Raw genomic sequence first — 14,354 nt, forward strand, 5'->3', positions numbered from 1 at the left:
TTCTTTATACTTCCACTCGGCTACATTTCAGAGAGAAATATTGTATTTTCTCCACTACATTTATCTGAAAGCTATAGTTACTTTTATAAAGAAGATTAAACACAACGGAGGTTATAACAAGCTTTCAAAACCTCTGACGTCCTTTCTTCAAATGTTCAACTGATTCAATATCGTGCCAAAAATCAATGATTAGGGAAAAAACTGAAAACACATTTGTGTATCAGAACTTTGTTTCTTCTTCTTTTCTCTCCCAATATTCACCTGATGAGGCCTTAGATTTATCTGGTTCAAAGTAGCTCCACCTGCAGCAGCTACAAACTACAACTGGAGGACTATCTGTCCAGGATCATCGGTCAGCAACATGTTGCTTTTGATATCTTTTCTTCCCCCCATCTCATTTACCAGATTTTACTCAAAACATGTTTTGAAAAAAGCATGCAAGATCAGTTGAAGTCATAGTTCACTCTGTACGAAGCCAACTGCAGTGTTTCTGAGAGAAAACGAATTATTTTGATCACCTAGTGAAATATTTTGATCACTGAACTCGACTGGTTTTTTTTGCATTTAGGCTATTGTTTTGTTCCAGTGGAATACAGCGGGGTTCTGTAGATGGATAAAACACAAGTACCAGAAAAAGCTACCTGACACAGGATCTTACGAGCAACACCTCAACGCACCTTCAACACTTCACAGCGAGGGTGACGTCACGGGTGCTCACCGGAGCCCGAGCACAGCCTGCTGCTCCCTCATCCGTCCTGTGTCCTGCAGCGGGAGGAAAGAGCGAGAAAGCTGGACCAGTGCTGCAGACATACACCCGCATGAGGAGCATAAAAGTCAGATCTGGCGCCCTGAACGCACATTTGACTGATAGAAGGATACAAGTCGTAAGTGTGCCGAGTTTGGTCTAACTTTTTATCCGAATAAGCAAGGGTGTATTATTTTTTATATTAACAGTAATTGAGTGAGTGCATTTGCAGAAGTCCTCTGTCTGTGCTGACTGTCTACAATTTTGCCTTACTTGCATTATTCTCGTGCTGGAGTCATTATGACTTATTTCTAAGGGGCTTTGTAAAGTTATAGTCTCTTCTAACAGTTACTTAAAGTGATAGTACAAACTCTCTTAATTATAATGTTGCCTTGAGCTGTCACGACACAGCAGCACTCTGCTTTTTTTTCAACAAGAGTGACATCACTAAAGTATTTGATTATTATTATTTTCATATATTTTCCATGACACCGTCCCCTCTCCTGTGTCCAACATTTTGTCACACTTTGGTCAAGTTTTCCTAGCTCACTTAAACCCATTACTGTCTTTTCGGGACATTTTTTTTTTTTTTTTTCTTTTTTTTTTTTTACCTCTGTGTACATCCCTCATCCTGCTGCCCTGTGTTAAATGTCTAATGCATTTCCCATGTCCCCTTTGCCTGGTAGAGAACAGGAAACAGGAGGCAGGAAACCAGAGGCGTACCTTTGTGTGTCCTGCTTAAACTGTGAGCCAGTGTCCATTGATGTGTGTGTGTGCCTGTTTGTGTGTTTATGTGTCCTCTGCCCCGTGATGTACGTGTCTCTGTGTTTCACTGGACATATCACACCCTTCTGATTTGCATTGCCCCATAACTGATCACTGACTTTTATTTGGAAGGCTTAGATCTCACTCGGGCTCACCTCTCTGTTTGGATTAGGGTCAAATGCTAAGAGGATTTAAGGTCGCAGAGTCAAAGTTACCCACGAGGGACAGGCCTCAGTTTTTTTGAGAGCAGTCAGTGACGCATTTGGTTTGTTATGTAGACTTTTAGGTTGCTGGTCATCACAATAAGTGATATACCAGAATCATTTTGAAGGTTCGTTTTGAAAGGATAGCATGATAATTCCAGAGCTCTGGGTACATTTAGGGGTGCTGCATATGAAGACAGATGTGTTGTGTATGGACCGGCCTTTCCAGCAGACTAACACGGACGGCCATGACAAATAGGCAGAAATCTTGTTTTCAGTGTGCATCATGCAGCGGAATATTTGCTTTATAGCAGATGTGTGTAGTCACTGAAGGTCTTGAACGTATTGCCAATTTTGAATAACTGTATTTGAAACTTGGAGTGCAGTAGGGAACTGTGGAATAGCTTTGCAGTTATCAGTCATCTAACAAATACAGTCTCAAGGATCCCCTCCGGCCTTGATCTCACGCTTGAATGTTGAAGATAACAGAATGGGAATGTAATCTTACCGACCTTCCTTCTGGTGCTTTTTTTCTCCTCCTGCTTATGTTTGAATGTGGTTTCAGTTCAAGTGTGTGTTGTGTAAATTCACCAGTAACATTACAGTTGAAATGTTCAATAGTCAAGTGATTAACGCTGCAAATTTGCAACTGACAACGAGTACTGAACATACAACCTGTGACATTTACAGATTTGCCTTTTGACTTGTTGCACTCAACTTTAATCATTGGTTTTAGATTTGTGTACTGACCTCACATGATTGAAACTCAGATTTTGTCTTTTTGAAGACATTCATCCACCTTGGTTCCTAAGTTTCTAGTATCCCATTGAATCTTTTGCTACTCCGAACCCAGCAGATTGCATCCCTTGTTTCTGTACTTTTCACATGGATGCAGGAGTAACAACAGTGTCAGAATTATTAATGTAATGTAAAAAAGTGTTGTATAAATGTACAATTCATGTTATTTTGATAAATATAGGTAAAAAAGAAAGAAAGAAAAGAAACAGATACTTTACTTGGATCCAATTCAATGCTGAGTCGTGGTGAACTTCGAATCCTCGCCGGAGGCTGCATCAGCAGTTTCTATCACCTACCCTCTCTGACATTTGACCTTAATCCCTGAAATTTATTGGATACTCAAGCATAAAGCACTTTTGCGTAGAGGAACTCTGCAATTGTCAGATTAACGGAGGTTAACGACACGCTTACGAAAACCAAGGTTTCACGTTTAACTGAAGATGATCCAACAGGATCTAACTGCTCTTAAAGTAACCACTGAGCAGAATGTTCAAATATTTGTTGCTCAACCTTTGAAATGGGCTTATTGTGATTATGTGCGCAGTTATTCACAAAATAGCGTACAAATCCACAGATTGTTACTTCAAAAAAACCTCCATTTTCAATCTGCAGTGCCTTCAATATGGAATTACATCGTCTCATGTGTAGCTGCTTCAGCCTGGGCGCCACACAGTCCAAACAGGATTGGTCGTCTGGCCACTTACTGTGCGTCAGGTCCTGTGGGGTAATGTTGTCCCTCACAAGAGATTGCAGTCATTTCAGAGTGGGAAATCCTCTCTTACAAGATCAGTAGGAGGAACTACCTGTTCGTGGAAAGCAAAGCAGGTGGTCAGGTCCCAGTCTCACAATGCAAATGACTGAGGAATGTCACTACAGATCAGTTTGATCAGTAATTCATTCAGGTTGTATTAGTTCTGCCTAACTACTGTAATATAGTCCGCATGTTTAGTAAAAGATGATCCTGTTACTGCAAAATGTTACTGTTGCCAAGGCTTTTCATGAACTGTGGGGTTTAGCGACGACTCTGACAATTTGAAGGGACAAATGAACTTAAACAAAAAAAAAAATGGTACAGTGACAATGAGAAATTACCATTGCAGGGGATTACAGTTCTCTCTTTACATTAGCAATGATGACATCAACTTCTGTTTGCAAGCTGTGCAGCTTTAAAGAAAAGTTAAAGTGCTTTTTGTGTCGCCATACATACAAGATTTGGGCAAAAGGCAATGGGAGCACCTTAGAGGCGCTCAGTTTGTTTGAAATTAAAAAATGGCGTATTGTACTTTATTTCCCAAATGTGCTCTTCTGCATCAATGTCACCTTTCTTCACCTTTCCTACTCTCTCCTTCTCACAGTTGTGTCACTGTTCCATCTGGAGGTAAGCCATGGAGGATGGGAAGCCAGTGTGGGCACCCCACCCCACCGACGGGTTCCAGCTGGGCATGATCGTTGACATAGGAGCCGACACGCTCACCATAGAACCACTGAACCAGAAGGGCAAGGTGGGTCACCACACAAGCACAAGCATGTACGTACACACACAAACTTTACAATTACAAGCAAAGTGTAGGTCCAAGTGGGAAAATGGGTGAAGAGCTGCATTTGGAAAAATTGATGCTTGTTTATCTTCCATGTGGCTCTGTAAATTGAGGTGAGAATTGCACATTCATGGGTTGTTTTAGACCTCAATCCCAGGAGGCAAATCCCCATGTACACAAATGCATACATTCATACGTCGAAGACATTTTGTAAATTTGTTTCAGTCTGTCTTAAGTGTGATTTCAGCGAGAGAGGCGTTAGCACAACAATGTGTAAAATGTGAGAAACACGAGAGACCACATGTACAGAGGCATGAATAAATAAAGAGTAGCAGCAGGTGTGCTGATAGCGTGGCCCGGAGGGAGCGCTGCTCATTAGGAGGTAAAGGCCACCTGTTACACCTGAGCCATTACGTGTCCCCAGCAAGCAGGCCTCTGATGTTTACAACACATGTACGGTACTGTATCTGCTTTTGTGTTTTTGAAGTGGTCTCAAATCAGGCTTGTTATTACAGGCTTAGTACAAGCGTGTAAACGAACATTATTGATGGCTCTGTTCCATTTAGGTGTGCCAACGAGCTAGTTAGTGTACCAGCATGCACTGCAGAACATTTTGACTACATAGTATGGAAGTCACTGATGTTCTTAAGAGCATTAATAATCACTTAAAATGGAACTCATAAGCTTGTGGTTACAGCATGAAAATTCATGTGCACAGTATATTTGGTGTTAAGAAGTGAGTACTCCGTTGCTAAGCAACATGGACAGCGTCTAGAAGCCACAGAGGCTAACAATTTAGCAAGCTAGCAGGTGTGTAACATAATGCAGCAAAGGCAAATAACAGATGGAAAAAAATAGGCTATTTGAAACGTAAACATTTTCCTTATGCATATTATTAAATGATGAAGAAAAACTACAACTAAGATGACACTATTAACCCACCATCCAACAAAAAATTATCTTCAATGGCCTCACAACTCGTGAACAAAATTCTAAGGTCTAAGGTCATTTGAAGGCAGCGTATATTCCACGACAAAGCCATGACAGTGTGGCTATGAACCAGCATGCACAATATCATGACCATGAATCAGCTAAATGGAACTTGGCCTTTGACAATTTTATCTTTTGCATGTGCGGTTTTCTTACTGTGACTTGTCAGATTGGAATGTGATTATTATTAATGCAAACTGTCCACTATAACAAGGGTATTTTACTAAGTTTGATAGCTTAAGCAACCCTTCCTTTGGTAAATTATCAGTATGAATTTCTTGCAATGAAAAAAAAAAAATGTACTCCAAGTCCTTGGCCTGCATTTTTGACCACTTGCATTTTTTTTTTGGAAGTTTTTCCTGAGGATTGTGGATGTGTTGTATGCTGCACAGATTGTACTGCCATTTGAGGCAAATTTGGGATTAATGAGTTTGGTTGACATAAACAGGATTGACTCTGTGCACCACCAGGAAAATTTTGGAGCTGGAGATTTCACGAAGTTGAAATTGAATGCCTTTTTAAATAGCTGCGACTTTTGAATGGTCATCCTCCGTTTATGCCTTATTGCAAAGCATAAACTCTGTCCCACTCAGAGAGTGAATGAAAGGCCCATTGAGTTCTTTTTTTTTTTTTTTGCTGCAGTGTCGAGCTCGTTAGTGCCTCAGCCCTGTATAGACCCTCTGCCCGGCTGCCTCTTTTTCTCTGTCAATTTTATTGCTTAGACATTTCTCACATGGCTGCCATTGTCGGAGGACCTTGTCCGATTTGTGCCAAGATCCCGGAGCGGACACACAAAGCACATTCTGTTTATGCTTACAGGCTGTTTGTGGTAATAAACCATGCATCATAGCACAGAGTGGATCTACTCCCACAGACAAGCAGCGGTACTTATACAGGGAGTGTGTAATGAACATTAAATGTAAATGCAGAAGAGGACAGTTTATTTTATTGATATATACTGTCGGGAACAAAGCTACTGACTCATGTGCGGTTGCTTTGTTATTGGTGGCATCATCAGGCTTCTTGATTGGCTTCTACAATAGCAGCACGGAGCTCTAGCATCACCTCCTCTCTACCACATACCCGCTGCTCACTTACTCAGTCAGGTGTTCATATCCTGTTGCTCTCCCACCAAATTATTCATCATCCTGCCATGTCTCCCTTGTTTCTCTCACAGCCGACTTGTTCTATTGAGTTTATTTCCATTAACTCAGACTCTTAAACAATAGAGTGAAAATATCAGTAACTAATTTAGCCCGGGAGCATGTCGCACCAAACATGATTACTGTGATCTTTAAGCATGATGAATGTTTCATGTTATGCATGCTTGCTGAGCAGTTTATGATGTTTAGTATGTCTCTCTGTTTTAGGATCCTAATAAGCATTTGTTTTGTGTCATAAGCTTGCCAAACAACAAGAAGTAAATCATGAATAATATTGTAAATAATGTTGACAGGGATGAGTAGAGGCAGTGCCACTTGTAGCATGTCTGTCTGCCCTGGAAATGACATCATATAAATGTTACAATAAGTAAAACTGTGTTGCAGACTTTTCTTGCTCCGATGAGCCAAGTGTTCCCAGCAGAGGATGATGTCAACAAATATGTAGATGACAACTGTAAGTCTTTACTGGAATAAAAAATATTATCATTATTAACAGGAGTTATTCTCTAAGAATTAACCTCTAATTGTATTTTCTTTTTTCAGGTTCCCTTATGTACTTGAATGAAGCCACTCTTCTCAACAATGTCAGAGTGCGGTACAGTAAAGACCACATCTATGTAGGTTTTTGTTTATCTCCATATTTATCTGCCTTAGCATAATTTACACGTATGCTCTTGCAATGCCCTGAAGACATTACTATCAGTTGCATCATAAGGAGATACAGCAGCAGGTTGGAGGGCAGAAAGAAAGGATCCCTGTCCTTGTTTCCCTTGGGAGAAGTACCAGGTGGTAAAGAGGGAAGGGAAGCTAGAAAAGGGTCAGACTGGCAAACCCAATCCTGACCCCAGTCACTCACTTAGGAAATGAGGTACAGCTGCTCGATGAGAGACACTGAAACAAGTTAAGGTGTGTCTCACCAGCCTTCGCTGTTTTTATTCTTTTCACCTCTGTGGTCTTTCATTGTTCAGTAATGTAGGCTGTATGCGTTTTTGATATTTAGGAACTTATTCAAATGCACTGACCCTCATCATGCTTGTATTTATTTCTCTTGCAGACTTATGTGGCTAATATCTTGATAGCTGTTAACCCTTACTATGACATACCAAAACTGTACGGCCCAGATGCCATCAAGTCGTACCGAGGGAAGTCACTGGGCACTCTGCCACCTCATGTCTATGCAATAGGTGAGAACTCACATCGGCTTGTCAATTTTAAGTAAGAGGGTATGTTTGAAATACATTACGTTTTCAAACTGGTGAGACACTGGAAGGTAACTTCTTAAAATGACCTCATTACCCTTTACCAGAATAGTTCATAGGGGGGAATGCATTGTAATGCATCTTTTGTTGTTTCATGATCCTAATTGTGAAAGTAATTATACTATACACATAATACACACTTAATAAGGAGTGTACAGTACTTTTCATGCTCCTCCTTTGGAAGCCGCCACCCCCTCATTATATTTCTTAAGACAGCTTGATAGCTATACTTTGATGGTAATGATTTGACTCATGATTATGCCAGAAAGTTAAGCAACCCATGTTTTTTTTTAATTTATTTTTATTTAGCGGACAAAGCCTACAGGGACATGAAGGTTTTAAAGATGAGCCAGTCCATCATCGTTTCTGGTGAATCTGGGGCTGGAAAGACTGAAAACACCAAGTTTGTTCTCAGGTATGAGTACAGATGAATCATTCTGCATCCCATCCCCACCGTCTCTTCACCTTCGATCCTCTCCCTTCCGCTTCACTTTGATATAATTCGGTTAAATTCAAAATACTGTATTCGTTCTCTGTATACATAATTTCCTTTCTGCTGCTGATCTCTTATAAGTTTTTAATGACTTTTTTAAAAGGCTATTCCAAACAATGTAAAAATGAGTAGGACAGTCAAAGTGAAGTGCTTTATCATTGTTTCTGCAGCTGTATATCCAGCAACTATAGCGGCTTTGGAAGGGAACGCTTCTGTTTTGATTGTTACGTCAGCTGTGGATTGTGTTTTGATTCTTTTAAACTGTCATTTCATCCACATCCTGCAGATATCTGACCACAACATATGGAAGTGGTCAAGATATCGATGAGAGAATTGTAGAAGGTAATACACGAACAAAATAAACATGTATCAACTGTGTATGCAATGTTTGGGACAGGGTGATCTTCAGTGTGTTTTTCTTTCTGCATTTCAAACCAGCAAATCCCCTCCTTGAGGCCTTTGGAAATGCAAAAACAGTCCGGAATAATAACAGCAGTCGTTTTGGGAAGTTCGTAGAAATCCACTTCAATGACAAAGTAAGGAACGATGCCTGATTATGATCTCATTTGTATTTTATGATATTTCTTCATTTAATTCTTAATTTGTCTCCGGTGCCACCAGAATGCAGTTGTGGGTGGATTCGTCTCCCATTACTTGTTGGAGAAGTCGAGGATTTGCATGCAAAGTAACGACGAGAGGAACTACCACATCTTCTACAGGCTGTGTGCCGGAGCGACTGAGGATCTAAAGAAGAAATTACACCTTGACTCTCCAGACAGTTTCAGGGTCAGTGGGCTTAGAACCGGCAGTGAACGCATTTCTCTGTATGTTGAGCCGAAATGAAATTAGGATCATTTCAATTTTGCCATTCTCAAATGAAAAGAAGTTGTGATCTTCTTTTTGTAAGAGAGCAGAAATGATCATTTTTATATATTTAAATTGACTTTGTATGTCATTGAACTGGATTTTTTTTTTTTTTTTCTTGGCTTGGCTTGGCAGTTCTCTGGACGCCCACTAGATGTCACATGAGCTTCGTTTTAGTGATGTCTTTACACAAATCCAAAACTCTCCCAAGTGAAATCAGTCACAACATATTTCTTAATTGAATTCTGTCTCTTTTGAATGCAATTATCAGCTCAGCGGGGGCACAGTCAGAGAGCATAAAGGTGTTTACCCCAACGTTTATTTTCCACTGCATGCTCTAAAAAACAACACTTAACAGAACAACAAGCAGCTCAAACGGTTCCTTTAGATGTTTATCGTGGTATCAAGTCCCTGAGGTGACACCCACATCAACAGAGGTAATTACTTTCTGCAACTGACTACTAGTCAGCTGTGGAGCAATATTAGAAGACAACATATTAATATTTTTCGATGATGAAAATCAATACAAACATCCCCAGGAGATTTGCCAGCAGGAGTGAATTAAATTTATCAGAATATTAAATATGTTAAAATGTTTCTTGGTTGTTTTTCCTCTGTTGCAGTACCTGAACCGAGGATGTACCAGATACTTTGCCACTAAGGACTCTGATAAACAAATCCTGCAGAACCGCAAGAGTCCTGAGGTAATGTCCCGCTCTGTTCTGGTTTAATCCCTCTAACCCAAATACATGAGGATTTTACTTCAGCTATTAGTTACAGTTTAATTTTGAAAATGATCTTTGCTTACCTTTCATCAGGGTATCTTATACGTGGTAATGCAATATGACAATTTATTGTAATGTAACACCTTTGAATTGTGCAAAAAGCAGTCAGATATTGATATATTCAATATTGTCTTCCTAACAATAACGAGGAAGCACTAGACTAAAAAACAAAGCCAGATCAGATTCAAGGAGATCGGCTGCCAAGGTGGAATGATATGCAGGAATTGTTCATTAACAATATTTTTTGCTCAGAAATTAATTCAGGTTTGTGTATTTGATGAATTATGGATGACACTAAATAGCAACACCTTATTGAGTAGCAAAGCCTGCAGGAGACGTGTAATTAATATCATGAAACAATTAGAAGAGTGAGTGTGACGTGTTGCTCTCTCAGGGACTAATTATACACGTTCATTTCACTTCTTCCTTTGTAACATGGAATACTATCTTCTTTTGTGATATTCAAAGTTTGAGGAAAAATCAGGTGAAAGGACAATAAACAAAAGGCCAATCACAACATGTATATGTTGTTGTTATGAAATGCTTATTCATGCCCTTGAATTGAACGATTGTAATCAAAATAAATGTTTTGTTTCTAATAGTTCAGGGGCAGCAGTGTCAACCCAACTGTCCAGCTTTTGAACGGCTCTATGTATCATTTTGTCTTTACATATTAAACAGTAATTGCGTATTACATTTTTTTTTTTCTTGTGCCCCAGTTTATTTTAAACTAGAATTTCAGTAAATTAAAGGGATTTTATTATGTAGGTGTCAAATATATATGACTTGTCAAAGTGTCTGTATTTAACATGCATAGTGTAGTTTATGCTCCCAACATGTAGTAATTAAATAATGGAAACCCCGTGAGCTCTGCTACTGTAATTAAAAGCGTGTGACACTAATATGCTGCAAGTTAAGTTGTTGTACATCTATCTGTCCCACCACATGTCTGTCTTATATATAGGACAATAAGGTGATGTGTCTTTTCTATTCAGGGCTCTGTGCTCCCTACTTTTTATCCTTAACCAAACACTGGGACTCCTGGGTTTGACGACTTCTGTTTGTAGTGCAAACAGGAAAAAGAGTGCATGCTTCCTCTTTGTCTGATTGTGCATGTCAGGGTTGGTTTTTTGGGGGGGGAAGTACGTGGTTCTTGAATAGAAACATCCAAAGACTGTTCGATTATTCAGCTTTTCTTTCAGCCAGACAGTGCAGGGCTGCATAATTATTGCATATTCTCCGTAGTGTGCAATCAATGTTTATTAAGGACACTTTGAATGTATGAATTTAGAGTATGAATTTAGTCATAATTGTGCAGCCCTCGTAAATTATCACTTTGTCTTTACATATTAAACAGTAATTGCGTATTCTAATCTTCAATCTTCAATCTTGCCTCCTCATGGATTCATTAGTGTTCTGTTCTAGTGACATTTCACACTGTATTCCTGTTCTTTCCGATTCCATCATTTATGCTTTCATCACATATTTCTGAATATTAAATTGGCTCTCTCCTATAAAATGTATAGATACAGTAGTTGTCAGGACTTTTGGAGACACAAATACTATAGCAGAACAGCTTCATATCATAGGATGGCGTGCTTGCTGTGTGCTGGTGGTGGAGGTGTTGGTGAATTTTGAAACACTGCCTTTGTCTTTACCGTGTAAAACTCCCTTGTTTCATTTGCAGCATCTAAAGACGGGTGCTCTCAAGGACCTTCTTCTTGACGACATGGGTGACTTCAACAGGATGTGTGTGGCCATGAAGAAGATCGGTCTGAATGACACCGAGAAGCTGGACCTGTTCAGGGTCGTCGCTGGCGTTCTGCATCTGGGCAACATTGACTTTGAAGAAACGGGGAGCTCTTCCGGTTTGACAGAAGTTATAATTACAGATGTTTGCTATCATTTTAAGATCATCTGTGAGAATTTTTCATTACAGGGGGATTGTTGAATGATGCAGTGAAGGTTGTTTTGATTATGTCACCATGATGTGACGTCTTTTTACCTGTACTTTTTTGGAGCTTGCTTTTTTTGTTTAAACTTTTTACGCACGGCGGTTTTCACTATTTATGCAAACCACGAGATCATCTATCTTTTCTTTCTGTTCCGCTGCCTCAAAGTAGAAAATAGATATTTCCTTTTGTAGAATATTTTATTAACTAAATATACACCTAATTAAAATACAAAACAAGTTAAAGAAAAAAAAATTCCCACAAAAGGGTAGGACATAGAATCCAATATTTGTGCTATTGGATATAACATCAGAGCAGAGCTATGTCCTTGGGTATGACCACAGTTTAGTCTGAATTGCTGATAAAGGACCTCAGTTACCCTGGCAACCATGAGCTCTTGTTCCCTTTATTTTCCTTGCTCATTCTTTCTCTGACTGTGTCTCTAATCAAAGCCTCTGTGAAATAAGTATACCCTTAAACTTTTCTTTGGGGAAGTTTTCAAATCTCCCAATCACACAGACCTCTTATTAGACCACTTATTCCCCCAGTCTGACTTTGGGAGGTGCCCCTACTTTTACACGTCTTACTTATAGAACACTTGCTTTTGGTTCGTTCCAAATACCTCGTTGCATGTGTTCCACTGCCGGGCACAATAGCAAAACCTCCGTTAAAACTTGATGAATACTTAACATCAATTAGCAGGAAGTATGTTGACAGAAGAGTATCTGGCTCAAACAGAACCACAGCTTGTTGTACAATGTAATTTTTAAGGCCTGTGTTTGTGTTTTTATTTGTTTCAGGTGGCTGTATCCTTAAGAATCAGTCGGACCAGACTTTGGAGTACTGTGCTGATCTCTTGGGCCTGGACCAGGACGACCTGCGTGTCAGCCTCACAACAAGGGTCATGCTCACTACAGCAGGGGGCGCTAAAGGAACAGTTATCAAGTAAGAACAACGGCAACACTGAGCCTCAAAACATCTGTGCAATTTCTTTTGAAACTATTTTAAAGGAGGAAAGAAGGAATGAGAGAGGCTACAATCATTGTTAACTGCCTAACAACCTGGCATGTGAACTCACTGAACTGAGTGAAGTAAATCGACAACCAATTCAAATTCAAATATGGCACAGTCTGTGGCGAGGCACTTGTGTTATGATTACAAATGCTAGGTGACTCACAGCTTGTACAATCCTGCATTTCAGTGTAAAAGCGACACAAATGCAGGTGTATTTTTGGAATATGTTGCCTTTACCTCGACATGAATGATAATTTCTTGCAAGTTAAACATGTTCAGAGGAGAATATGGTATTGGCACTGCTCCTGTGGTGGTTATGTGGTGTTTGAGTGATGGGGCCAGGTTTGGTAGATTAATATTTCAACAGGGCCAGATGCTGGCCGGGCCTGGAAGTGTTTTCTCCACATAAATAATGCAGCCTGTATCTGAGGAGGCAGGGGAGCATGGCTGCAGTACAGTAAAGGCCCTGTGTCTGGGGAGCAGGTGGAGCAGAGGGGACTCTGGCTTTGTCATTAAGCCCCAGACAAATCCACCCTACCCCTGGGAGGATGTGTGTGTGTGTGTGTGTGTGTGTGTGTGTGTGTGTGTGGGGGGGGGGGGGGGGGGGTGCATGGATGCAGCGGTATCAGGGATGACTGACTATCTTAACTGGTGTGCATATGAAACATTGCAACATATAGAAATGCCTGTCACTGAGATAAACTGCAAGAATCTCGTGTTTTCAATGCATTTAAGTTCGGGAATTCTCTGTCTGAATAGACTGCCTTAGCCGCGGCATAGGTGGACTGTTAACTGTTTGTAATGGATGAAGGTTTTTGAAGGGTTGGATGGGTTGAATATTAAAAGAAAATAGAAGGTAAAGATATATTACAGGGAAAGAGAGACCTTTTCATTTTAAATTCCACTGTTTCCCAGCTGGGACAGCTGAGTTGAACTCTTGGCCTCCGTGGAGCTGCTCTTCTTCAACCCCATTAAATAATTTAAACATAAATGGTGTTGAAGCGCCATTAGAGAGCCTAGTAGAGTTCAAGGTTCACATTTCAGTTTTAATACCTTCCCTTTGGCTCAGTAACCCTCATCTTAAAACAATCACCTTGCTTGACTGTAGAGATAAAAAAGACCCTATCTGGCAAAATGTGTCACATCAACACAACTAAACTTTTGCTGCCACATGATAATTAGGTTAATTAGAAAAAAAAAAAGGAAAAAAGAGAGAGGTTTAATAAGAGACTAGAACGTCCCAGTTTCAAGCTGTCTCTCACTGTCCCACTTTGTGTGTCCCTCCAGGGTGCCTCTAAAGGTGGAACAAGCAAACAATGCCCGAGATGCCCTGGCTAAAGCGGTGTACAGCCGCCTCTTTGACCATGTGGTCAAACGAGTCAATCAATGTTTCCCTTTTGAGACTTCAAACAACTTTATTGGCGTGTTGGACATCGCTGGGTTTGGTAATGAAATGCCGTTAGTGTCCGACACAGTGTTGGAAGTTTCAGATTAGCTTTAGTTTTTTACAACTGATCACATAACAAACATACTGTAAATCTGTGTTTGTGCCGCTCCCCAGATTAATTGCAATTTGCTCTTGCCTAGGTGTGATTTATTTCATTGCTGTGTTAAAAATCCAGTCTAATGAAGAGACACTTGTCTGTGCAGCATGTCTCTTAATTTAAGTACCCTAATGCATATACACTTCATTACCGAGGCTGCTGCTTGAAAAATGATTTCCCCCACTGCAATAATTAATACAGGCTTTGCAAAAAAAAAAAAAAAAAAAAAAATTCATTTTGG

The 14,354-nt window shown here is 40.0% G+C and overlaps 1 protein-coding gene across 1 annotated transcript in view; it reads left to right on the plus strand.

The window, feature by feature from the left end:
- The first annotated feature begins 806 nt into the window (after positions 1-806).
- Positions 807-14,354, plus strand: part of myo6b (myosin VIb) — a 35,228-nt gene continuing 21,680 nt past the window's right edge. Inside the window, exons 1-13 of the mRNA XM_069152330.1 lie at positions 807-884; positions 3,867-4,013; positions 6,587-6,656; positions 6,746-6,819; positions 7,257-7,386; positions 7,771-7,876; positions 8,241-8,296; positions 8,393-8,490; positions 8,576-8,740; positions 9,442-9,522; positions 11,291-11,471; positions 12,356-12,500; positions 13,857-14,014. Coding sequence (XP_069008431.1) covers positions 3,897-4,013; positions 6,587-6,656; positions 6,746-6,819; positions 7,257-7,386; positions 7,771-7,876; positions 8,241-8,296; positions 8,393-8,490; positions 8,576-8,740; positions 9,442-9,522; positions 11,291-11,471; positions 12,356-12,500; positions 13,857-14,014 — 1,381 coding nt within the window. The 5' untranslated portion in view covers positions 807-884; positions 3,867-3,896. The remainder of the gene's footprint in view (positions 885-3,866; positions 4,014-6,586; positions 6,657-6,745; positions 6,820-7,256; positions 7,387-7,770; positions 7,877-8,240; positions 8,297-8,392; positions 8,491-8,575; positions 8,741-9,441; positions 9,523-11,290; positions 11,472-12,355; positions 12,501-13,856; positions 14,015-14,354) is intronic.

Source organism: Embiotoca jacksoni, unplaced genomic scaffold, assembly GCF_022577435.1.
Source record: "Embiotoca jacksoni isolate LCO1_2020_lvr unplaced genomic scaffold, fEmbJac1.0.p SCAF_18, whole genome shotgun sequence".
Taxonomy (NCBI): domain Eukaryota; kingdom Metazoa; phylum Chordata; class Actinopteri; family Embiotocidae; genus Embiotoca; species Embiotoca jacksoni.